General features: G+C 42.3%; 1 protein-coding gene across 5 annotated transcripts in view; it reads right to left on the bottom strand.

The window, feature by feature from the left end:
• SEMA5B (semaphorin 5B) overlaps positions 1-25,999 on the bottom strand; it is a 281,859-nt gene that overhangs the window by 45,272 nt on the left and 210,588 nt on the right. For all 5 annotated transcript variants that reach the window (XM_030018532.2, XM_030018529.2, XM_030018530.2 and 2 more), the window contains 4 exons: positions 24,490-24,775; positions 20,075-20,210; positions 16,339-16,546; positions 13,955-14,162 (listed from right to left, as the gene is read on the bottom strand). In XM_030018532.2, the coding sequence (XP_029874392.1) occupies positions 13,955-14,162; positions 16,339-16,546; positions 20,075-20,210; positions 24,490-24,775 (838 nt within the window). The remainder of the gene's footprint in view (positions 1-13,954; positions 14,163-16,338; positions 16,547-20,074; positions 20,211-24,489; positions 24,776-25,999) is intronic.

Genomic DNA, 25,999 nt, shown 5'->3' on the forward strand with positions numbered 1-25,999 from the left:
CACTGCCGTATTCATTTTCCTCCTGAATCCATATTTACAGGCTAAGTGTGTGTTCCCAACATGTGAGCTGCTAAAGAAAAATAACTAGGGTTACTACTGCCACTAAACAGAGAAGGTCAGTCACAGAATTAGTCTGTGCTGATAAAATTCAGCTGTATTAGTTGTTCCCATGAGTTGATTTCAAATTGTTAATTTTCATTAAGAAAACCTAACAGTACAAGCCACATCATGCATGTATTAGTGAAAGACAAAGAAGAGAGGACTAAACCTAAAAAGATTCGCAACATTATTTTTTATTCCAATGATCCATTCTCTTCTATCACACAAAAGGCTGATAGGATCTTTCCGAAAGTCCCAAATGATTTGAAAACTGCCAATTAGACAGCAGCAAGGGACCAAGGGGAAAAAATCAGTTCAAGAAGCTAAACAGGAGAGTAATAAAATTTTTTCTAAGGGTAGGTATCAGTATGATAAATGAAACATCAAAAAAAAAAAAAAAATCAAATGCAATGAGATGTGAACTGTTGCCTCCCAGAAATCTTTGAAATCCTATTAGCCTGTAATCAGCTGCAAATGAAAAAGCAAGTCCCTTAAGCACAGCTCAAAACACTCTATCAGTCTGTACTGACTCCACAGCCATTTGCCCCAAAGTAAACACTAGACTGTTTTGCTGTCTGATACCCATTGCTTTATATATGTGTGTGTATATATATACGTACACGTGTGTATATATTATATTTTAATTATGAATTTCCAGTTTGCTCCTACATGGCAACTCCTACATTTCCTCTACTAAAGATTTCACACACAGAGTTGTAAGGAACATAACTTTATCTTTCATGCTTAGGTACAATGACTATCTCTAGTACACTTTCCCTTCAGCTGCTTCAGCACACCCAAGGAAAAGGCAAAGATGACTTTGTCCCAGCCCCAGGCAACAGAACATCAAATATTTGCCTAGAAAAGACTTGGGATCCTCAGTCCAAGGACACAGAAGGGACACGTGCTGCTTTGCTCATTATTCTGGCTAAGGACCCCCATCCTGCTGTTTTGGCAGCCCCCACCGCCCTCACCTATGACCTGGGGCTGCCACTACATCCAGAGCTGCCTTTGCCATCTAGCAGTCCCTCAGCAAGGGCAGCACCGAGTTAATTATGGAGCAGACACCCGGGCATCTGCCCACCCTCTCGGCAACTTGGCACTTCAGGAAGAAACTGGGCAGTTTCTAGATAAGAAGAAGAAGAAGAAGAAGAAGGAGAAGGAGAAGAAGGAGAAGGAGAAGGAGAAGAAGAGAAGCAACGGAGGGGAAAAAAAAAAGAAAAAAGCCCCTGCTTTTAGTTAGAGCGCCTTTTGGTCAGGCTTTCAGACCCTGACACCATGTACATGTTATTGTTTCCAACTGCATGAAGCCATTTCGCTGGGCACCCAGCGAGTTGAGAGAGGTCATTGTAATTCATAACAGGGAAGGCTGTTGTGAGCATCACCCTATTATGATACACATTTTCTCTGAATTTAATTTATAGGAAAACATGTGCTGCATAAATTCAGGAAATAATCTCCATATGTTCTGTGCTGCAGCCCTCAGCCACTCCGCAGGCTGCAATATATCCCGGTTAGGCACTGACCACTTTGCTGGCACTATCATAATGTATGTCATGTAGCTAATGTGCTGCTCTTGTCTGAGAGTGGCGAGCTACAGATCCCTAACGGTGCACTCAATGAATCACAGCCTGCGGTCCCCTGCCGCCGCCACTGACCCCCAGCTGATGGGCCATCAGTAACCGAGCTGCAGAGCCGCCAGAAGGCCACGATGCTGGGCCCCGGGAAAAGCCCGGTGCAGTGCTTGTTGGCGGGGAGCTACGTCCATCCCGCGCTCTGCATCCTGGGTGTAATGAATGCCTACCCAGCCTGGGCTCCGCTGGGTTGTCAAAACGCGCACTCTGTAATTTAACAACCATCAAAGTCCGGGACTTCTCCCCGTCTGATGGCAGGCCCTCAAAACCATTTGAAATCTAAAAACAAAATAGCTATGCTGGTTGCCTCCCTTCAGGATTCAGAGCCCACTCATCTGCCTCAACTCTGGTGAGAAACCTATTATATCAGCTGACAGCGATAAACTTAAGGGTGAGGAGGAATGTATTTACTTACACACAATTTGCTCCATTTTTTTTTTCCTTTTGTAAGCAGGAAAAGCATTACAATGTGCATTACTGCAAGAGAATAACATTTCTGGCAAATACTTTAAGTGAACACTTCAAAATCCACCCTAATTTATATCCTTACCATATCTTTAGAATATATATCACTATTTATGTCATTAAAAGATAAAAACACACCAGCAAACACACCAAAAGACAAATACAGATATGCGTACATGCATGCACAGATCAAAATGCTTCAGAAATATGCTGTCATTCTTAGCAGACCAGGCACCACGGTGTGGAAAAAATGTAAAGATATCACAGCATTTCCCTGTGCTCAGAACACAAATTGAAATGTTTACATGTAAATACCATTTCGTATTATGATACCACTGAAAAGTCTCACACAGGCTGTGGGACCCCAAGTCTCTCAGGGCAGTATTTAAATACTGTGAAATAAGATACAAAGGAGTTTACATGCTATAATGAAATTCTGATATTTCAAAGGCAATGGGACTTCTGCCACTGGCTCAGTGGGGCCAGATTTCATACCATGCATACAGGGAACACCACACTTAGGTCTCCTCAGTGGCGGGCTGGGAATGACTCAAGGAACTAATGACACACTATTGTCTCCCATCATAATTCACACAGGTAGAGGGAACCTATTATCCTAGAAGACTACCCGAGCATAGCAGGTTAACACTGGCTATATTAATGCTAATGACTTAGTTAATGAAATCCCACAAAGTGGGATGCTTGTGGAAGTAAGACAGTGATGATACCACACGGTCCGTGTCCCCAGTTCCCCTCTGGCTGTCTACTAATCGTAGTGTATTCGGTGAGGACTCGGGAGAATACCTCTTGACGGATATCTAAGAGGTTGGATTTATTATGACAGGGCATTATCATCAATTGCGATTCACTTTAATTCATTGCCTCGCAATAAATGTCTTATCTGAGGCATAAAGGCATACACTGAAAATGCTCAATTGAAAAACAATTTCATTTGTATCTCCTATTCAAGGTATTTTTTTCTCCGGTTCCTTATTCTCACTTACCGAGGACATTTGCATGAAAATAAGATCTTACTCATAAGAGCTCACCTGCTGCCTTCTGTTTGGGAGCTGTAAGCCTCCTTGTTGTTGGCTGTTGCAATCATTTCTACAGCAGTGATCTGGGATAACACAAAGGATTAAGAGTCTGCAAGTGGGGCACTATCCACAGCCCACTGAAGTCAATGGAAACTCTTACCTATGACTCAAAGGAGTTTTTATGGGGCCTTTGAAGCCTAGCATTGCTGAGCCTTCACTAGTAACATGTGCTGTAAAAAGGCTTCTGCTTCCAAGATGCTGGTCCTGCCCAAGATCTCCTTTCTTGTAATAGCCTGAATGACGTCTTCTTTCAGAATCTTCATTAAAGCTTAAACGTCTGTAGTTCAAAAGTTTTTCATTCCCTCTTTCATTTCCTCTGGGTCTAGATAACTTCATCTTTTGGTCATTTTTCCCTGAGAGTTAAAACTTCAGACTGTGTAATAAATGGATCATCAAATCAATAGAACCAGACCCAAGACATTAGGCTTTGACAGACCAAAGGGAAGAAAGAATTACTAGAGCGTCTTCCCATTCTTACTACCAGACAGAAGACACACAAAAATGCCATTTTGTACCAAAAGCCACAAAACTGTCATCCAGAGCATTCACACTGAAGGACTCTGCTCCTCTCATCTGCCAGGACGTGCTTGCTCTCCCAGTTTTTGTTTCCTCTCTTTTCATTTACCTCTTTCTCTCTCCTCTTTGATGACTAAAAGCAAGCAGGAATGGAACGACGGGACGTGATGATCTGCAGAGGCAGGGCTCTGCAGGGCAGACCCAAAGACTGTGAAGATCCCTTCCCAAACTGTGTTTGCTCACAAAACCCTGCCACTGCGCCAGGAGAAGGTTCTGCATTTTTGCTGGTGAGTTAGGAACCTGCAGTGAACATCACATCGCGTTCGCCAGGGAGGTACGATAACTGTCACAGCACCTAGTCCTTTAAACCCCCACGGCCATCACCGGTTAGTTCATTAGAGGCACAGAGATAGCAGGGCTATCAACTGGTGCAAACATTTATAAGTCTGACCCTGCAAGGCACTGAGCAACACTCATCTGTGCTCAGCATCTCAGGAGCATGGGGAGCACCAGAGTTCACCTTGCTTTTTTGGGGAATAAGACCTCAGAATTTCACACTGGTTTGTTGCACTCTTTGAGCAGCTAACTCCGGGGGAACAGCCCTTTGCAAGCAATATGGGGGTCTTAGCTGTGCCTGTTAGTTGCAAGCATGAGGCTGCGTTTGGCAGACAGGCATTTCCTGACAAGGTTAGCTTACTGTCCCATTGCTATCAACCTGCAGAGGGGATGAACTAAACAAATAATCATATTAGCTTCCAGCCAACCAAATCATAATTACTGACAACCTCAATAGCCCGTGCAAGGAAGAGCGGACTTCTGTCTTCCCTAAAGCCAGATGGCATGAAAAGAGAAGAATAAGAATCAAAAGGATGTTCGTGGCTTAAGAAAATAAGATTAGAAAGGGGGAAAAAGCACCAGACCTTCAAACAATTCCTCTAATTTTGATACCTTTAAAAATTCAAACTGCATAGATGAGTTAGTGATCTGTACAAATCCATTATCTTTCCCCACTGAGAAGAGAAGCCAAGTGGAACTGAGCTGCTTTAGTCAGATGCTGGTCAAGTAGCAGCTTCATCTCTCAGCTCGTGAATACAACATATTCCGTGCCAGATGCTGCTGCCCTTTCCTCAAGATGAGTAGCCACATACTTCATAAGCAATTAATGGGGCTATTTGTGGAGCAAGGCACTACTCGGGAAGAGCGTACTACAGCTCACAGGTACCACCACTGTGAGGGCTCCAGTTGATGTTAATCTGGACAGACAAGGTTTGGTATTTTGGCATTTGATATTGGACGCAGAGGCAGAGAAGCTGAAGTGTGCATGTGTTGTGTGTGTGTGTAATTTATCACCCACACATGCTTAGCATCAGTGATTGCTGCTCTGCACATGATTTGTTTTGAATGCATAAATTAAAGCCAAGGTGTAAAACGACCTCTAAAACTGAAGTCTGCTTATGAGCCAAACACATGTAACTTATTTGAAAGAAGCAGTGCACAGACAGAGGATTTTCAGAGGCAGTTTCACCTCATTTTCCTTTCCACATCAGGGACCTTGGCTTGCTAGTTTCCACCTCCTGCCCTACCATTTTCAATACCACTTTAATCGATTGTGGTTTATAGATTATGGCCTCACGCAATCTACACAACAAACTATTCCATTTTTTACTTTCTGACATCCCATTCCATCATCTTTTAGCAACAGTGACTTCTTTATTGGATAGGTGTTTATTTTTATTTTTAAAGCTGTGAAATAAAACAACATTGCATTTATCCAAATATGAAGACTAATGCCACCCTGAGAAAAATTCTGATTAAATCTGGATTTATGTTTACATCAGTAAAGCAGGTTATTAAAAAAAATGAATAAGTGTTCCTCCATAAACACTATTGGAAACTCTTGTCACTGTGCCAAACAAAGCTGACCTCTAATAAAAACAAAAGTACAGAGGGCCTCTGACTACCAGTGATGGGATCAGTCATCCACAAGAAAACTCAGATACTATTAAAGTCCTAATGAAAGGAATAGCCAGAAGGAATTCCTGAACGCCGGGCATGTTTGTCTGGATTGCGAAGCACAACCATTTCCTAGCCTCAGCAGGCTTTTGAGCCTTAAGAAAACATGCCCCCCAGGGCTGCCATATGGAAAGAGGCAGAGGGGACTAGACATCCTTTTGGAAAGGCAGCTTGGGCAAATCAGTGCAGTCAAGTGTTATGCCCTGTCTCTGCCTTGTGTCAGTCAGTGTCTGGAGGCGACTGTCAGATTAAGATGTGCTCTGCTCCTGCATTTCTGCTCTGGGGTTGCAGATCTGAGACGTCTGTGTGAACATGGCAAATTTCTGTAGTCTGGTGGCATAGGTGGATACAGGAAAGAGGGTGGTTTAGGTAAGAGCAAATCCACTGTAAGGGACACAGACAGGTGCTTTATGTAGCCTCTGCAAGATGCTGATGATTTAAGAACACAAATTATGCTAAAATGGAAACTTAGGAAGGGAAAGAAAACTGCAAAGGCAGGAAACTTAGAAAGAAATGTGAGTGATGATAAAGAAACCTGAAAACAGTCTACAGTTGTTCACCCAGGCTGCACAAAGCAATCCATATTCAAGCAGTTCCTTTGTGAAAGTTAGGCTCTGGGTAATTATTTTCTGCTCAACAAGATGTAGATTCAACTAGACAGAGCCTTTGTAGATTAATGTATGTTGAAAAAGGCAAATAAATATTAGACCACCTACTACACCCTGAGGATCTAACACATCTCTTGTCCAATGCAGGGCTATTTTAGCATTCCATAAGGGCCAAAATGGTCCTGCCAACATATTCCCCATTGCTTTTTCCCATGTAGTTATAAAAATGCCATCAAGCAATGTCCATTCCACTTTTTAACAAGAGACAACATCACTTAAGTAAAAGGATATTCTTGAAATCCAGCCCTATCCCTTTGCAGACTGGAGTGTTCCCATAAATCTACAGTACTTAGGTATTTTGACATGTAAAAGACACCAGACAGTACAATATTATGTTTTTCTACAACCCATACATATTTTATGTACTTATATGTACTTAAATTTAAACTTAAACCAACAATAACAAATTTGCTTTGGCTCCAGATACTTCCTCCTCCCCAAACAGGTAAAACAGCCCATCTCCTAATAAAAAGTTAATGATGCATCTGTAGCAATATATTCATTCAATATTAACATTGGACACATTCGTGTTTTACATTGCAAATGCTGACTGGAAGTTTGAGACATGAAGCAAACCACCCATGGCAGCAGTAAGGCTGTAGACTCTTTGCATCAGGAGCCATATCACTGAATATGACCATTGCCTAGAATACAAATCTTATGACATAATAGTAGCAAATTGCAAGAATTGACAGATGCAATGGATATCTGCCCTGGGGCTTGCTGGTAGCTTTAGTTATTAATCTTGTTTGTATAACAATAGCATCAATGTCATCCTAACATTACATATTCCAAGAAAACTACCTGCTTTCCTGTCAGTCGCCACTGTGTTGAAACTAATTTCACATAGCCCACCTAGCAGGCATCAGATGGTAATGACTTTTAGACATCATTGATCTGAGTTGGCCTAAAGCCAGCCTGCTAGAGGTAAAAGGATCCATACGCTAAATCGTTCCTGATCTTGCGAGCTAAGTCATGTTGGCAGTACGCTTTAAAAATAAGGAGCAAACAAAAGCCCTTGGCACATTCAACCTCCCCGCTTTTTCCTCTCTCCTAGCAAATCCAGAGCCCCCCAAAACAAACTGGCAACCTGGTCATGATAGTAAGGAGACAAAAGGCACTGAGCCCTGAAATTAGCTGATTTTGTTTGGCTTTTTCTGAAGTGACCTTCATCTGTTTCAGCAGTAGTATAACCCCAGAATCTGGCTACTGCTAAATTCCCCTTCTGCCACAGTACCATTCACTTGGGGCCATTTACATAGTTTGGAGCTAAAAGTGGGAGCCTAAAAGTGTACAGGCAGCTTAAAATGAATGTAAAGCATGTCATCGGTTTAAGCATTTAATAGAAATGGGAAAAACTGTAATAATTCATCTGGTTCAGAGCAGAGCCCCTTTCCACTCTTTCATCCCTGTGTCCTCTCTTTTTCAGTGATGCAAACACCAGCAAACTCAGCACAGGCTTATTCCTCAAACTCAACCTCTTGCTGCTTTCCCTACTGGCCCCACATTGCATTCCTCTCCTCCCTGTTATTTGTGATTCCTTCATACTTAAATGACATCTACAAAGTATGCTATTTTCTTTCTTCCATGCCATTAAAGATAACGTCAAATAAGATGAAACTGAAAACCAATCTCTCTGGCATCTTACTGGAAACATGCCCCTGCTCCCTACATTACCGCTTACCCTTGCCTTCTTTTTTTCCAATTTCAGACACATGTGGCTACGTCCCTTTCCCAGACAGTTCAAATGAAGCTCTTCAGCTGCTATCCTGAAATCTGGGTTTCTTAGACCTGTACCATCCCCTCAAATCCTTAAGGTCCATATCCTGCAAATAGTGTCGATGCGCTTAACTTTACATATATAAGCAGCTACATTAAAGAAAATGGGAGTAATTGCCTGCTACAGCAGATGCAAATGTGTTTTCAGGATAGAGAAAATGGTATAATTTCGTACTTCTATTTAAAGAACACAGATCCATTTCATCTACCAAACTTCATTCTTTCCAAGAGCTTTAGTGATCATGGTTCTGTTTGATGTCTTCATTCTCTGTCAGTGGGAGCCTCGCTATTTACTTAAATGAAACCAGAATGCCAAACCAGATGTTTAGTGATTTATTCTGATGTATTATTGGGTACCGTGGATGACAAAACATTGGGCTGAGCACTCTCCTTTCTGCCTATGAAGTCTTCCAAAGCTTTTCAACGTTATTGGTGGCACAATAATTACCTAATTCCCTTAATTTTGGAGAGGCCGTATCAGCCAAAGCAGATGGAAATTGATGATTAAGTTTGATCACAACATTTTTGTAGGCTGTTACCTTTCCTTTTGCTTCTGTTTTTAAAAGGATGTTCAATGCACTGGATATTTTTTAAAACTCTTAGGGAGAAGATTTTCAAAACAAAATCTGGGCCAGATTTTCAACAGCCTCAGCTCAGAAGAAGGGGCTGGATTTTCAAGGTCTTTGATGAACAATCTAGCCATCAGTGTCACCTCAGTGATCTGCTGGACACTGGGCTTCACTGAACAACAGTCTCTGCTTTGTTGCCTCCCCTACTGCTTTTAACATTTTCTCTCCCGCGCTTTTTACCCAACAATAGTTCCTTGTTTGTCCTTTGAGGAATTATCATCATTCTGATGAAGAGGTCAGAGGATTTCCAGGCCATATTCAATTTACTCTTTCCCCCAAACTGGGAAATTTTTAGATCTCTTCCCAGACTGTATTATTCCTCCAATTAAGTTCCCCAGCAGTTTCACTCCTGAAATCTGGCAATTCTGTAATTCTGGTTTTGCAGTCCTAAATTCAAGTGCTTCATTCCTTTGTTACAGAGGATTTTGCACCGTATAAGGAGTAAAAAACAGAATAAAATAACAATAACCACCAAAGCAATCCTCCATACGATACCTCCACCCCCTTAAAGTGTAGTGTGGAGGTGGTACAGGGACCATGCTTGGAGCTCCAGTTTTGCACTTTGGAGAGAGAAAGACAGCACAAAACTCTCTGCTTCTTTACCACGGCTGCTGACCCTTTTCTTCCAAAAACTCCCTGGAGCCATTTCAGGAGTTACTCACCTATACGTACTTAGTTGTCTGATCACTGGCCCAGAGCTATTTAGAGGTGAATTGTGTTTCTCACACAGATCTCAAGTCAGCAAATAAGAGTACTTGTCAGCTGAGTCATTTCTGCTAGCTTTGCATTAAGCACCATGGCTGGAGGGGATGTACGGCAGAATTTAGGCCAAGTAGGAGGGCAAAAGCTCAGCATCACTCAACAGCAAACTCCATGCAACCGGGTCAAAAAAGCAGGCAGAGTTCGAATGAGAGCATGTCATAGCTGCATGCAAGAAGATCTGGCTCTCCCCATAGCCTCGGAAGCAAGAGTATCTCCACTGGCATGAGGTTGACCTGAGGTGTCACTCACACAACCTGATGGGATACCCACACGTGAGCACAGCACGACAGGGAGAGGACAGGCAAGACAAACTATTCTCAGAACCACACTGTACATCCCAAAATTGCAACCTGCATCATGCGAAGTGCAAATTTTATGCGGAAAACTGGATGGAGGAAAAGGAAAGCATGAATATCAACATAAATTAAAATAAAATCCATTAAAATAAACTGCTCAGGACAGGGAAAGCAGAAAAGGTGGGTATTCAAGAGACCCTCTGGTCTCATTCCCAAACATATTTTCTTTCCCTCGTTTGAATGTGTAATCAAAAAAATGTCTACAAAATCACTCCAAGGCCTGCCTCTGGGTTTCTGTCTGCTCAGAGGCCCATGGTCCTGATGCTGCAAAGCGGCAATACAAAGAGATCACAAAGTGTTCCCTGCAACAACCAGCTTCATTTTCCTACCTGTTCGATTGCAGTTCCTAAAATTAATAATCTCACCCCGCTCTTTGAAAAGATTACTAAACTACCCCTACAGATAGGCCCTGCCTGAAAATAATGGTCCAGATCTGAAGTCCTCACCTCTAAAATTCAGATTCAGGGTTTTGTTCAGACACATTCTAGAGATATGGTGGTGTCAGTGATAAAGCTGCTGTGCTGGCTCTCCAAATATCCCTCCCCAAAGCTTGGGGGCAACTTGAGGTAAAAATCCAAGCTCATTTGAAAATCGTAGGGAGGTTACAAAGATTTCAAAGCCATGAAAAATCCAGCAGCAAGCACAGCCAAGCTACCACCCAGCAAAGCAGCCTTCAAAACACACTGCATGTTCAAAGGGCTCGTAGGTTTTCCTCGTGTTGGGCATCTTCCTAATAGTCTCCAGTGAGAGAGGGGAACGGCAGCACTGAAGCACAACAGGAAAACACACGCACAAGGCAAGGTCCCTGCAGCCAAGTCCAGCCTGTAAATTTGGGCAGCTGACATTACAGATGTTTTCCCATTGCCCTGTTGCTAAGACTGGCTGTTCTGAAAAGACAGATTGAGACAGGTCAGTGGGCACACACAAAACACTGCTCAGACACCTAGAAATGTATTGGGTCAATGAACTACATCAAGACATGGGACTGAGTTTCTGGTCACCATTTAAGAGATTAAATTGATGCCATGTCAATAAACAAACAGTAAAGGAGATGGCAGAAAGCTTTTTCCCTTTCCATCTCTTCCCTTTGCTGCTACTTTTTCCTCTGCCCCATTTCTGAGCCTCAGTACCAAGCCCCAAGGTTTTAAAGCAGCACAGCAGCAAGGATTGCTGGAGGGGATCAATGCTAGGATCAATTTTCTCTCGATACATGATAGCCTGTTCCAGGGAGAAGGGAGAAGGCAGGGTGAAGGCAAGAGCTCTATATCAGCAATCAGGAACCCGCATCAGCCCCCAGGGTGTAAAAGGCTGCAAAGTTTCCTGATAACATAGGGCAGAGCCAAAGAAAACAAACAATGTTGTGGTATTCCTGCCTGGGAGGCACAAATTCTCCATCACCTCCAAGCTTCCTGAGCCCCCATCAAAACGATTACATTATAAAAACTGCTGAAACCAGAGCTTTTCAGGGAGGCCAGTCAAGAAGTCACAGCACGACAAAAAAGTAAGCGGGGGGTGTTGTAGGGGTGGGAGCCCTTCTTCCCGTGGTGGCTGTATATTGGCATGTATTAAACATAGACACAACAATAAGCAATAAATCACAGCCCAGGAGAAGTGCCAGGTGGAATGCACTGGAGGAAATTAAAACATCCTTCTCGATACAGTTCAGTATTGAAAGAAATACAAAGGAGGCCAAGTTGACTTATCACCTACATAGCCAGGATGCTAAGGGCAAAAAGGGTTCCAACATTTGCAGCTGAAAAATTTGCAGTTGAATAATTTCCTACAAAAAAGAGCTTAGCTTAAAAAGTAATAATAATATAACAAACATCATTTTAAACAAATAAATTCATAATGGCCTTCTTTGGCTTTCCTAAGTTTTCTTCCTTTTTTCCTCCTTTTTTCAAATGCACAGTCCCTCCACGAGACTCAGCCATGGGGCAAAGGATCCATTGCAGTGTAAACAAGTACACTAGCTGGCTGGCACCTGAATTCAGCAAATTCTGACCTCCCACATCGCCAAACGTATGCACCCACCGTGCTGCCAGGAGACCCTACCTCATGTACTTTGGTATTGCCCAGTGGCTGGCTTAAATTGCCTAAAAGTATCATGAAAGTAGTCAAGAGAGGCAGAGTTTGAGTCTCCATCCCCCAAAGAGCTGGACTGCTTCCTTATTTCACTGAAAAACGCCTCCAGAAAGTTTGTTTTAAAAAAACCCAGCATTCGTACACAAGCGTCCCAGTAATTTCAGCCAGGACTCAGTGCCGTACAATGCATAAAACTGAGGCTGCTTGTGGCCACCAGCAGGCAAGGGAACTTTTTTGGAGCCCGGTTTTTGTTAAGCTTATACTAGCAGGGCACTGCCCTGCAGCCCTCAGGTCCTAAATTGATGGTGCTCCTGTGAGGTACCCCCACCCATCTGCCCTCCAGCCACTGCTGCTTTTTCCCTGCTTGTCCCTTTTTTAGGCAGTTGAGCAAACCTCCACCATTTGAGTTTTAATGGAAGTGTCATACAAAGTACTTACGCAGGCTGAAACTGGGACACGATCTATAAATTACCGGAAAGCTGAACTCAAGATTAGGAAAAGAAAGAAAAGGAAGAACTCATTTCTCTTGAAACTGGATCATATATATGTATATACACATAAATATTCTCAAACTGAAACTCTCCAGGACAGCCTGAAGAGGACAGCTGTTATGTTCTACCTTTTTAAATCTCTGCTTTTAAGGGCTGAGGACAGGATGGCATTTTCCAACTGTGGTTCTCTTTCTCTTACTAAACACTTTTGTGTCAGCCTGTCTGTATAAGCAACTAAACCTTTACACATTAAACACTTCTGTGTCAAAATTGCAGTAATGACCAAGTTACATTTTCTGAAAGGGATAATTAAGAGGTTCAGTGAAAATAGAAAGAGCTGGTATTTTTATATTTAGACAGACATGAATTTAGTACAAGCTGATAGATAAACTCTACTTGTTGAAAATAAAATGATGGTGACATTTTCTATATCAGCGGTTTTTTTTGGCAAGAGAACAGGGATATCTTGCAGTAGGCCATGAAAGAGGGAATCCGTTTAGAGATTGCTAACAAAATCCTTCTTCTCGTCTAGCACACAGGACATCAGTTTCAGACAAAACTCTAGTCAAGGAAAGCAAGGCAAAGGCAAGAGAGGAAAAGGAAGAATGTTTTTAAGAGATGTAAACAAGCAGTTACCCACAGCAGACCCCACTACACACTCAGGGAGATTATTTGAGCATATGTCTCCATCAGTTGGTAACACACTCTTTCACCTGCTTAAATGGGGGGATACCATTTGAATGCAGAAACCTTCTACATACATTTCTGGGTGGAACACTGCTCCAGAGCCAGGGCTGACAACTGAAAAAGGTCTTCTTTCCTACTCCCTTTAAAAGGTACAATCAAGGCACAGAATCTATCCAGGTGTAAGAGGTGTCACACATAGTTGAGATGAGCTATTGGATTCCAAAACCAATAACAAGTTGCCACGCAGCCCAGCCCTGCCTCATCAGATGTTTGCGAGGTGATCACTCGGATAAGCCAGGATAGGCTGGCTGCAACCCAAATTCAGAAACCTGCAGCCATACGGCCAATAAGAACTACTAGCAAAACACATGGAGTTAATAAAAGCAACACGGAAATGTCAAGTTAAAAAAAAGAAGTAAATATTGCAAGCCTTGCCTTGGTAAACATACAATTAATTTCTGATGAGGACTAATTAATATTTACCAAAAAAATATTGCTCATTCTCATTGCTCCTGTCATGAATCTATCTATCAGGAGATGCACTTTCAACAGTATCTTTTGTCTTGTAGTGATGAAAAAAAGCCTTCTAAACTGAATCAGACTATAATATGTTTCCCTGGTGCTTTTCTTTTTAACCTGAAGTGGAATATATCAGAGCTGTAAATTTGCTTACCCTTCTGTTCTGTACATGGAGCATCTCTCCAGAGGAATTTTAAGCACTCCATTATTTAAGCCCACAAAGAGCGACCTGTCGCTGTGCAGGATTTGGAGACTCTTGATTGCTTCCCGTTGTCCATCGGGGAGGATCTGCATTTCCTCTAAATAACAGCTCCTTAGGCTCCTGTTAGTGCTAGAAAGGGCCTTCAAGATGGTGCCGTACTCTAATGGAACAAGAAACAAGGCATGAGTAAATCTTGGAGGCTTCATTTCATACCTGCCTAAAGAGGGAAATATTAATGTCATCTTTACACAGCCACTTTAAACCTAGTTCTGGGTCACCTGCTGCATGTGGTAGAAAGAGCTCCAGCTACATCGTTACAATCCTCAGCAGTTCTCAGACACTCCAGAAACCGCCTGTGAATGCATTTTAATGAGAATCCAGAAGGATGTGAACCATCTGGAGAGTGAATACCTGGAAATATTTCCCAGTTGGAGCACTGAGGCAGAAAAGATTCTGCTCCCCTTACCAGTGAGTTATACAGCAAGGTGACCCGAGATAGCAGGGATCATTTCTGGTGCCTCGAGTCTGTATTTCTTTTGGTTTATGGAGCAGATCGGTGTGATTTGATGCCATGACAAATGACAACAGATGCAGCGGCCCTGCTGGAAATCTCAGAGGCCTCCATAATGACTGCATGGGTCACGGATCTAATTGATCCTCTTCCTGGAAGAAGCCGTCCTGCCAGCTTGACAAGGGAATGTTATGGCATGAGCTGTGCATACACAGAAACTTACATGTTTGTCTTCACAGTGCTCTTACCTAAACAATTTAAAGATGTGATAAACTGTGGGAGATTTATGCTGGGGAAAAGGGGGCAACCACACCATTTTTCATTAAAATCCCAAAGAGGTCTGTCAGCCCCGATTGTTCCTGAAGCTTAATTTTTCTATCCCGATAACTTCTGTATTGGCACCAAAGCTCAGCAATTTACAGTGGCAGGGTTGGCTGCCATGCAATGCTTCTCTTTCACTTAGAAGGGCCTTAAGTGTGGAACAAGACTGAGGCCCAAGTTGAGGCTCGGTTTGTCTCAGGACTGGGTTTGTGTTCAGGGCTGCCTCTGGGCAGGGACGTCTACTGAAGTATTTGAATGGTTTAAATGTTTCAGGTCCAGCAGAGCTTACTCTTCAGTCACCACTAACCAGGGCCAGAAAGCAAACACGAATAAGGGGGTAAGGTTATGGCAGTGGACCTTTCTACACAAATGATATGAGGCAGAAAGTATCCCAGCTTTCTCTCAGGCTTTGTAGCTGGGACTCCTCACTTAAAATATCAAGATATCAAAATGGCAGAACCATGTTGTGTTTCCATTTAAGTACAATCTTCTCATCATAATCAATGTCCATGGAGGCTCCCACAGGGGGAATGTTACTAGAACACATCCAAGATGATCACTTTTGAAATAAGTGGTGGTAAAAGTTAGATAAATTATGACACAGTCCTGGAAGGTGGTAACATGAGAATGAGGCAATGACTCTGCATTCAGATGTGAGATTAAACTAACACTTATGGAGGCAATCCATCTTATTCTAAAGTCAAAGCTTCTGCAATAGAGGATAACAACATTATACCCATGAGGCTGGCCATATGCTCTGATTAATCAAACTATTTAATTTAACCTCTATCATTAGTATGAATATGGGCTAAGACAACCATTTATAACACTTTGTCCTTCTTCAGCATCTTTCATTTATCCAAGATTTCTGTGCTTTTCAGAAGAGGCAATGTGTCCTGCTAATTACAGAATGGCAGATAGAAATCAAGAGACTAAATCATATATTTAATTCCACCACTGGCTCGCTACGCTACCACAAAAAAGCACTTGCCTCAGCTTCCCCATCTGCATTACATTTCAGTGCATGCCCATTCCCGAAAGCACTGGGAGTCATACGCCAGTAGGCACATGGAAGTGCAAAGAAAGACATAATTAAAACCTTGGGCAAGCCTGGAGGTTAAGTATTATTATTGCTTATTTAGAGATGAGTATGTCATAGCGCAGAGAGGCTACTTACGTGCACGAAACCACAGAGCATTTCAGTGACCTTTGCTCTTCCCCACTGTTGTGTATTAGCCTGATTAGTTGAAACATGTTTTTATACAAGGGAGAAAAATGTTATTGTTGTTTTTAAACACAATCTAGATTTATGGTCTGTTCACTTGGGACTCTGCGTCAGGTCCTCCATCCTGCTTTTAATTTACTCAGGCAAACTAACTTCCATGCAGTTTTGTGCCAAAATGGTATTGAATGACAACTGTGTAATGACATCACGACCAGGGTCCCAGAGCTGCTAGGTCTATGAGCAAGTGGAGGGAATTTTCTCAAGCCCTGATGCTCTTACCTGTTCCAATATACATCACGTGGTAGAGAGTATCCTTCCCCTGAACAATATCAACCACCAGCTTGGAAAATCGAATGCTGTCCTGAGTCACGTACGGATCTACAGTCACCGGCTGCACGACATCATTCATCAGGAACAAGCGCTGTGCATCTTGCAGGACTCTCTCCGTCAGGTTCTCGTTGGGGCTGTCATCACTCAGCGTCCCACACTAAACATGGAAGATTGCACTTCAGCACCTGCATTTTCTCCCCACTCCAGCAGCCTAAGACCAAACCCTGGAATTCTTCTGGAAACCCATGTCCTGTTGATTTCCTGGGGAGGTGGGTCTGTGTGAGGGTCACCGGATCAGGCCCTTAGCCTGATCATAGGTCCTCAGCCTACTGGTCCACTGACCAGCGATGTGGTGTTTCATTCCCTTGTGATACCCTGCAGCCAGCACATCAGAAGGGCAAAAGGCATTAACAAACCGAGGAGGAAAACAAAGAATTAAAACTAGCTGTAGAAAGATTTAAAGCTAGCAGTGGACAGAAAGTTTTTGCGGTGATAAATCCTTGAAGCATTTCAAATAATCTTCAGACTCTACCTGGCATCTCAGTCTACACAATGCAGGAAAACTGGAGGTTAAAAAAACCTGAAAAACAGGTTGGTTTTGCATCAAAGAACCCAACTCACCACACTGCTTTTCTCTGATGTGCTCCATTCTGAACAGACCCCTCCGGTTTCATCTGAAGCAAGTCAGGTTAGCCACTAGCTCCCCCCTCCCCACAGGCAGCTCTTCTATCACCACAGTGAATGGTAGATCAGCCTGTGTTCATCCATCCTCCGGCACCAAGGGGTGCACGGAAATAGGACTCAATGCCCTTGTCCATCCAGAATAGGAGGGAAGAAGAGAGCTCATCTTGTGTTCTTTTCCACACCAGCTTAACTCCTACCAGGTGGATAGCACATTTTAAAGCTTGAGTTTCTATCTCACGCTAATCTCTAGAATTCAGCATTTTCAAAAGCTAATGCAAGATCAAACTGTCCATGTCAGTAATCAGGGCTGGATCTTCACTCTTCCCCACTATGCCATGCATGGTGGGCAGAAGATTTAGTACCCCAAAAGACAGCTGGGTGACTGGTTATATATCTTGCCCAAGGCCATGGGAGTCATTGGTACAACTAGAAATCCTGCCAACTCCCATACTCAGTCCATGGAAAACTTCACTTCTCACGAAGTGAAGCTCACACCTGAGTAACTTCATTAGAAAAAAACCCACAAATTTATTTTTCTTCATTTTGGGTCCAGGCGTTTGGGCTTTCCTTGGAAAAGAAGTTAGTATACTGTGAATTAGGATGTCAATTTACAGCACTCCAGCTACAGTGTGCAAATTTCCCATGTGCATACTCTCGATATGCATCAAAGCAATTCTTTGCAGTGTGGCCGCCTTTCCACGGTGCACCATGCAGAGCTTCTCTTTACAAGGTGCTAAAATGAGTTGACAGGAATTTAGCTCACATTTACACAATAAATACAGATCCTAACAGCTGGTGTACTAAGCCCTACAATATTTTGGAGCTTGTGTGAACTAGGTGAACAGGGTGATACTAATTCCCACCACCTATGAACTTGGTCATTTTTTTATCAGCTTAGGCATCTTCCTGAGTAGCCAGACTAAGGAAACATCAGTGGGTTTTTGATGTGTCCTCAAGTGGGTTTTAATGTTTTTTTTTCTATTGCAATGGTCTTTTTTAGTTCATGACTCATCCCACATTCTAAAGAGTTTTTAGATCTCTCTCTTCTGCTGTAACCCGTACTCCTTCTGGTTTACAGTACTGTCTTTGCATGCTTTTATCCCCACTCACTTTCCGTTCTAGAGTGTCACTGAAGAAGGAGTCCCAGTGGCAGGAATGTCATTGTTGGTTTTGTTTTCTATTCTCATCAAGTCACAGATAATCCTTTTGGTCTATTGGCAGCCCACGTGCTGACACAGCATCCCTCTGGTTTGGTTTTATTTTGTTTTGTTCTAATTTCCTGATTATCTGCACTGCCCTGATCCTCTATATCCTTCAGTATTTCTCCTTCCTCCCTGCAAGAAAAAAAATAATTCTGGCATGCTTCCCTCATCTTCCTTCGTGAACACTGAGGCAAAAAAATTAATTTAATTTTTTTGCGATATCTGCCTCTTCTGTCACTAAATTACCCTTGTCATCTCCTAAAAGCCCTTCACTGACCTCTTGTTCCTCCTGCACTTGAAAAACATCTTAATCTCTTCTTGCAATCTTCCTTTTGTCTGCCACATACCTCCTTTTCCTTTCCTTATTTTCCTCTGACCCTTTTCTTTCATCTTGCTGCTGCAATCTTTGCACTCCACATTTTATCTGATACTTTTCACTACATGGAAATGCTTTCCAAAGTCCTTTTCTATTCCTCCTGGGTTAGCCCAGCAAGGGACAGAAAGTCCTTGATTCTCAGTTAACCTTAACGTTCCCTTTAAACTCAAAAAAAAAAAAAAAAAAAGAGAGAAGAAAAAAAGACTGCCCATGTTTGGCATGGCAGGGCCTTCAGTGAAGCTTTGTTCCTTGGTTTTGAGTGCACCAAGCAGAGGGAACGATCGAGACCCCAAACCTGTCCCACCTTATATAGGCAGAAGCCCTCGCTCAGGTGCCATGAGGGAATTCAGGGGGAGAAAGCAGGTTCCTCAGCAGGAACCCAAGCACATCCCTGCCTGCAGCGTGGACCTGCCTCCCATCTGCTCTTGCTGAGATTTCAGGCAACTGCAGAGTCCTTTTTGGAAGTTCCCTGACATCACCAGCTTGAAGGAAGATGGCATTTGCAGGCAGACTCAGCATCTTTGCCATAATAAAGGAGAGCCAGATTCACACAATCGGGCTGAAAGGATTCATCATAGGGAAGCGAGGACAGGAAGACAAGTCCATCCTCCCTAGGACTCCCCCGGTGGGAAGGGACTGAGCTGTGAAATGGGCTTATGCTTCAGAAGACTCAGGTTTGCGGGGGCTGTCACACGCATACTCTGCACCGCACTGACTGAATCTGGGCATAAAGCAACTGAAGTTGTTCTATAATTTTCAAATTGGCCTTAACTGATAATCCTGGAAAGTTGCTTATTCATAAAATCAAAGATTTTTAAGGTGAGAAGGAACCACTGTGACCATCTTCATGTGTCCTCCTTCACCAGTTACTGCTGTAACGTGTACATAATTTCTGGCTGAGCTACCGTGTCTTGGAAAGACATCCATCTTGCACTGAAACACTGGTAGCCTTAGGGGCCCTATCAAGTGACGGAAAATTCATCATATCCTTACACAGTCACAGTGGTTAATTACCTTTCTTGTTTAAAAATATAGGTTGTCTCCGTTCTAGCTTGACTTTGTCCAGCTTCAGCTTTCAATCCTTCCCAGTTTCAGTGGGGACATGTCTCTATGTCCCCTAGTGAGGATCACATTCTTGGAGTTTATGTGTCAGTGATGAGCGTAACAAAGATTTAAATTATTTGTTATTATAAAAAATCTGAACATTCTTATTATCGGTAAAACCATTCATTTTTTGCCATGAATCCCGTAGTCTCAATAACACGTGGCAAGAAGTTCTACAGACTAAAACACTCATAAATGTGGAGAAATACAATTTACCTGCACCATGGGTCTACCTGGAAAAATGAGCCCCACACAAATCAACCCACTGGAGTGACAGAACATAAAAGGGACTGGAGTAAATGAAGGGCAGCAGCATTACCTGGAAATTAGGGATGGGGTTTAATGTTGGCAGCCAGGCTGATCTTGGGTTTTCTTGGTAACGGAAAGGGCCATTAAATGCCTGAGTAATGGCACTAAGATTGAAGGCACACACTGCTGAGGCAGCTATGCTGTTTCTGAAAAAGGGGAGAAAGAAATCAATTTAATCATTAGAACATTGACATTTTCATCATAACAGACACCAAACTCCTCTCAAATAAAATACATGTAAATTGCTAGGTAGATGTACAGTGATACCAATCTCACAGGGAGTAAAAATAAATAAATAAATTGTAAAATGCAGATGGCTTGCATGGCAATTTTGAGAATCAATTTTAAGCTTGGTTTTAAAATGTCTGTGATTTAAGGGCCATGGAAGCAGTTCTGACAAGAAAGGTGAATACAGTTTAATTTGCATGGATTATTTGTGTCTGGTTTTATTTTTATTTTTTTAACAACCCATCTATCTTTATTGATTACAAACAACCTAATTTTTAATCTCTTGGTGTTTCTCAAGGTGAAATTCTGTTTCTACAGGCTCCTGAAATATTCAGCTATAAAATATATCCCCTAATATATTTTTTTATATATATATATAAATAAAAATAAAATACACACATGCATGCATACGCATGCAGGGGAAGGGAAAGGGTGACAGTGCAAGCCAGGCTGGTTGTTACAGCAGCTCAGCACGCAAAAAGGTCTTGCTAATATGTGAAAGCCTCTGGTTTCAATGATCACAGTTCACTTCTTTGTGTTCCCAGCTGGGAATAGCATCTGTCTCAGGCAGACTGTTCACCACGCACGCACCAGCCAGGGGAGGCAAGGCTAGGGAAATGCCACTGTAGGAGGGACTCTTTGGAAGGGAATTTATTTTAGCAGTGCTCCACTGCCCAGTCAGACTTGCACCCAGATTAGTCAGCCTTTGCTGTCTCATTTCAGTCATGGAGGACCCATTTCTGCAAGGTCCTGAGCAGGCTCAGCAACTTTTGCCTTAAGAGGGTTGGAGGGTGCTTCCCAGATGGTGAGGGCACCTCAGTGAAGCTGGCCCCGAAAGGAATGTTTGCTAAGTGGTAACCTGAAATTCAAACCTGCTCCCAGCCCTCCCCTTCCCTCCTGCTTTTTTTTTTTTTAAGAAAAAGAAAAACGTTTAGAGCAAAAGATATCAGAATAAAACTAAAAATAGGGCTAGCACCAGAGACTGACTCGTCACGGTGCCTTTTAAATAACCCAAGTGCTGCTGTATGTATCTTTCTGCTAATTAAAGCAATTTGAATTCTCTGAAAAGAACACATTTTTTTTTTACTAAACCAATAATTACACTCTCTTGCACAAAAAAACGCCTTGCTCCACAATCCCAGGCTGGAAAGCAGAAGAACAGATTCTTTCACTGCATATTTCTTCTGAGCAATACAACGTCAGGAAGAACTTCTTGCTTTGCCTTCCCGTTCTCTGCTCCTGCCCCTGCCCCTTCCATCCCCAGCGTGATGGAGTAGCTCACTTTGAACATGTCAAAGCAACGCCAGGCGAACCTTTCTCCACTTTTGTCTGAACACCGCTGACGCAGTGCATGCTCACAGACGGCAGCTCTTAAGACAAAGCTAATGATGGATGACAAGTAAATGCCTTGAGGCACACATGGAAAAAAAAAGAGAATGAGAAAGAAAATGAAAAAGGAAAAGAAAGAATAAAACCCCACTAGTCTAACAAAAATACTTTAAAAAAAAAAAAAAAAAGTATTTTTAGGGCCCTGCTAAGGACTCCACAGTTTAGCCCTTTCCCTTTGCTAGACAGGAGAAAGGAAAGAGGTTTTCCATTAAACCTGTGGCCCATTTTCCTTTCCGTCTGTGGCCTGGCATATTTCCCTTCCCTCCCTATGAAAAGTTTGATCCCAGTCTCAAGCCAGTGACACCAACTTGTGCAGCTGGCCCCTGTGTTGTCCTGGTGTGAAGTGCAACCTCCTTTATTCCCACCTCCTACTTCCTGTGATTAACTAGGTGGTTTAGAGAATGGGTTAAGTTCAAGGAGGTTTTAACATTGTCTCTACTACCTCCCAGAAAAATTTTAATAAAAACATCTTAAATATTTCATCAGCAGCTTCCCCCAAAAGCTCTCTTTCCCACTGATTCAGCTGGGCATAACATAACATGAAGCAATAAATCTACCTGTGGGTGTTAACCACAACCACTAATATCGCTTTCTTATAAGATGACCCTAAATGCATTAAACATGAACCTTCCAAAATAAAAATACCTTTAAACAAAAAAATCATAGTTTTGTGATGCATTGGTATTCTATTATAAAGAAACTCAGACTGGAGCATACATCAACGCTCTTTGGTATGCAGAGCTCATGCAGCATGACATAAGTCCCAGTGGAAGTTAAAAGAATAATTACCATTATTTCTCTAGTCAGATGACAAATTGGAACATTTTCTCTTTGAACTCTCAAAAGAACATCATGTTGTAGACCCAAAACGCTACTTGATCTAACTTCAGCTATTATCAATAACTCATTTCTTCAATTACACAAATGTTACATATTATATTGTCCTCAGAAGATACAAGAGAGAACATACACCTGTAATGTATGAAGAGTGACTTAAGTGTAACCCAAAGGAGACAGGTAACACTCATCACGTCTCACGTTAAACCTGGGAGACAGATGCAGCAGAAGAGAACTGTTCCAACCAGAGCTAGCTTATGTCTCCCCGCTTATAGTCCAAAAACTATACCAATTTGATAAATATAATACAGTTATTAATAATTTTCTCATTTCCAACTTCTGTTCTTGGCTAGATGAATGGACAAATGGATAGATAAAACATTATCACTATGGGCATAGAAGTCCGCTCGGGGCCGGGGGGGGAAGTGTCATCTCAAATGCCCAAAGCAGTAGCCAGGTTTCCTTTTAATGTTCAGGAAGTTTGGCTAACATCCTCTAAATGTTCTTAGAGAATGACTCACGCTGCTCTCAATCCCAGGACAGCTTTTCCCCGAAGTCCACAGTCAGGGTGCAGTGCTTAATAATGTTTGGGTTTTTTTAGTTGCTTCTCCCCCGGCTCACTTTTGGCTGACGTTGGCAATGGTAGTGCAGAAACAACACATGGAAGATGGATGAGGGTGGCCAAAAACCTACTTCTTGGCATTTACAGAGCAGGAATAACATTCAGGCTCTGTTGACTCTCATAGTGAAGCTCCCAACAGTGCTTTAGCTCAAGAAGTTGGGGCTGATGCTTTGTGAGTTCAAGGGCTGAAGTTCAAGCCCTGTCACACCAGCAAGTGATACATTAAAATAGGAAGGCCTGTACTTCACTGGAGCTTCACTTCTTTGGTTTGCTGTGGGCTTCTTGGGAACAGACCCTTATTTACATTCAACAGTACACCATTGCACACAAAAACCCCAAAGAAGTTGGCTACCCAGCATGAGTAAGGCACTTTGGGTGTTTGTCGTGTGAAGTAACTAACTCAGATTTTCATTCTCTAGTTTACACATCAGGATAACACCCCCCTGGAGAACATGTATTATTGAAACTCAATACCACGCAGACTGGTTATAGCTTGAAACTCATCTTCCTAGCCTTGGGCTTCAGAGAAAAAGTTATTTGAGTTTTCCTGGCTTAAAAATATACATTATGAGTTTTTTAATATATTTTTTAATTAACTCCTCTTCTCCTTTCTGCTTTCACAGCTATACTAAATCATACCAATTACAAGTTTTTTCAATATCAAGCCAAAAAGAGGCGATTATGAAGTTTCAGAAATCATGCCTTCCCCTCGGAGTTCCAATGCTGTTTTTGATTTGTGGATCTGAAACAGTCCGTAGTGGAGGTACAGTCCCCCTTGGAAATGTCAAATGTTGTGTAGCCTGCACGACCTTGCTTCTATAAAGTGTTGATCAACAGTAATTTATGTTGATTTCAGTCTAGGCTGTTGTGATCCCATCTGCCTCATTCTCCTCCTTCCAGTCCTTCTCTCCTAAGCATATGTACCTGTCCATCTCATGGACCAGCCCCAATGTTCACACAGTTGTGTCAGGTTGTCCAGGCAGTTAACCTGGCTGAAAATTAATTACATTTTTCTGTTTGGTCATTTTTAGACCAGCTCTCTGAACTACACAAGTAGCTTTGCCACTACAAAAAGTCAGAAATCTGTCACAGCCTAGGTTTATATCAAATTAAGTTACCCTAGAACTGCACAGTCACCTTTTATGGACTTCAGGAATCTATGAACCATGGATTAAAAACATTGCCCTAAAGGCTATGTTGCCATGATGGATAACACAGACCTATCTATTCCTTCACGTTAACCAAAGGATCTTTCAAAAACGATTGCTCAGACTGTCTAAGAAATCAGGATATTGTCACTCTCAGACTGCTGGGGATAGAAGAAGGGCAGTAAAACCAGTGCAACTTACACATTAGTAGTGAAGACACCATAGATCAGATCTTGCTCAGGAAGGTAGAAGGTGCTTTGCAATTCATTATAATAGAAAGGGATTTCTCCAGCACGGGAGCAGTTCAGCCTGGCCTTCATGAAAGTTGTCCATGTGTCCTCCAGCAAAAATCTCCCTCCAATATCATTTTTGCAAACCCTTGCCACACGAGAATACACTGTTTTCCCACAGTCATGTTCTACCGCATTCTCACGGAAGAAGAAATAGGTGAATAAACCAATGTCGTAGGCAGCAATAAAGTTAGGCTCTGAAAAACAAACATTTTAAGAGATTTATACAGGTCAGAAATCAATCCGTGCTCACTGACTTGCTCAATGCATTGCACCACCAGCTCCCTTTATGCAGGCTGTCAAAGCTGGGACCACGGGGAGTTTGGAGTCAGCACAGGACATAAAAACTGTAGATGGGAATAATGATATATGGGGATACAGCTCTAGCTCCATTTTTCAGATCTTGGAAAAACCCCATTGTTTCCCCACTTTATTGGCAAAGCTGCTACTGATTTCAGGGAAAGCAGAGTTCAACACTTTGCATATGCATGACTATTCTATGGACCTATACTCATTTTACAACATAAAGCCTTCCCATTGGGTTCCTTCACCTATTCACTTCTGAAGTGCACCTTATGATGTGTTAAATATGCTGCGTGCATCCGCCTGATTCCCCAGACTGCTGCACTGAAACATTCAACCTACTCTCCCAGCGCAATCACATCTGGCTTTTATCACGAAGCCTTTCCAGTTTCTATGCACAAAAGATTATCTTATGTCTGTAAAACAAAACCATGCCACAGACTGACAGTATTGAAGCAAGCTCTCCTTAATTCTTTTTCTCCTAGAATTATTGTTATTATTTTCACAAGAATTGAAAAGAACCTTGAATTGGTTTTGTAGTGAATATTTTAACTGGGTATTTAACAAAGCTTTAAAGTGTACGGTCTTTTATCTCAACAGCTTCTTTGGCAAAGGGAAAAGATTGGCCAATGAATAATATCTGACTAAACAAAAAAAAACCCTGTTGGTTTTATAGGGTGCTTTTACAACGTTCATTTCTGAGTAATGCTCAAAGGAAGCAGAAAAAAGGAAAGTACAGAATTCCTTTAATGCTGCAGCCCAGGAGTGAAAGGAGAACAGAGTCGTGGCAGAGGGAGAGGAAGGCAGGCTGATGCTGCTGCAAGGCAGGTTTGGGAGGCAGACGATGGTACAGAAGGGAGGGCACTGCAAAGCATCTCCCATCAAACTTTCTCCTTCAAACAAACAGTGAACCTTAAAGGGACCATTGTGATCACGAATCTGACCTTCTGGCTAACACGAACCAGTGAATTTCACCCTGTAATTCCACCATCAGATCCTGTAACTAACAGGTGAATTAGACCACATCTTTCGAAGGAGATCTGATCTTACTGGACAATGTCACGTGGCTTTACATCCACCACTTTCCTCAGCGACTTGTTCAAATGACTAAAGACTGC

This window comes from Aquila chrysaetos, chromosome 6 (genome assembly GCF_900496995.4).
Source record: "Aquila chrysaetos chrysaetos chromosome 6, bAquChr1.4, whole genome shotgun sequence".
Classification (NCBI taxonomy): Eukaryota; Metazoa; Chordata; class Aves; order Accipitriformes; family Accipitridae; genus Aquila; species Aquila chrysaetos.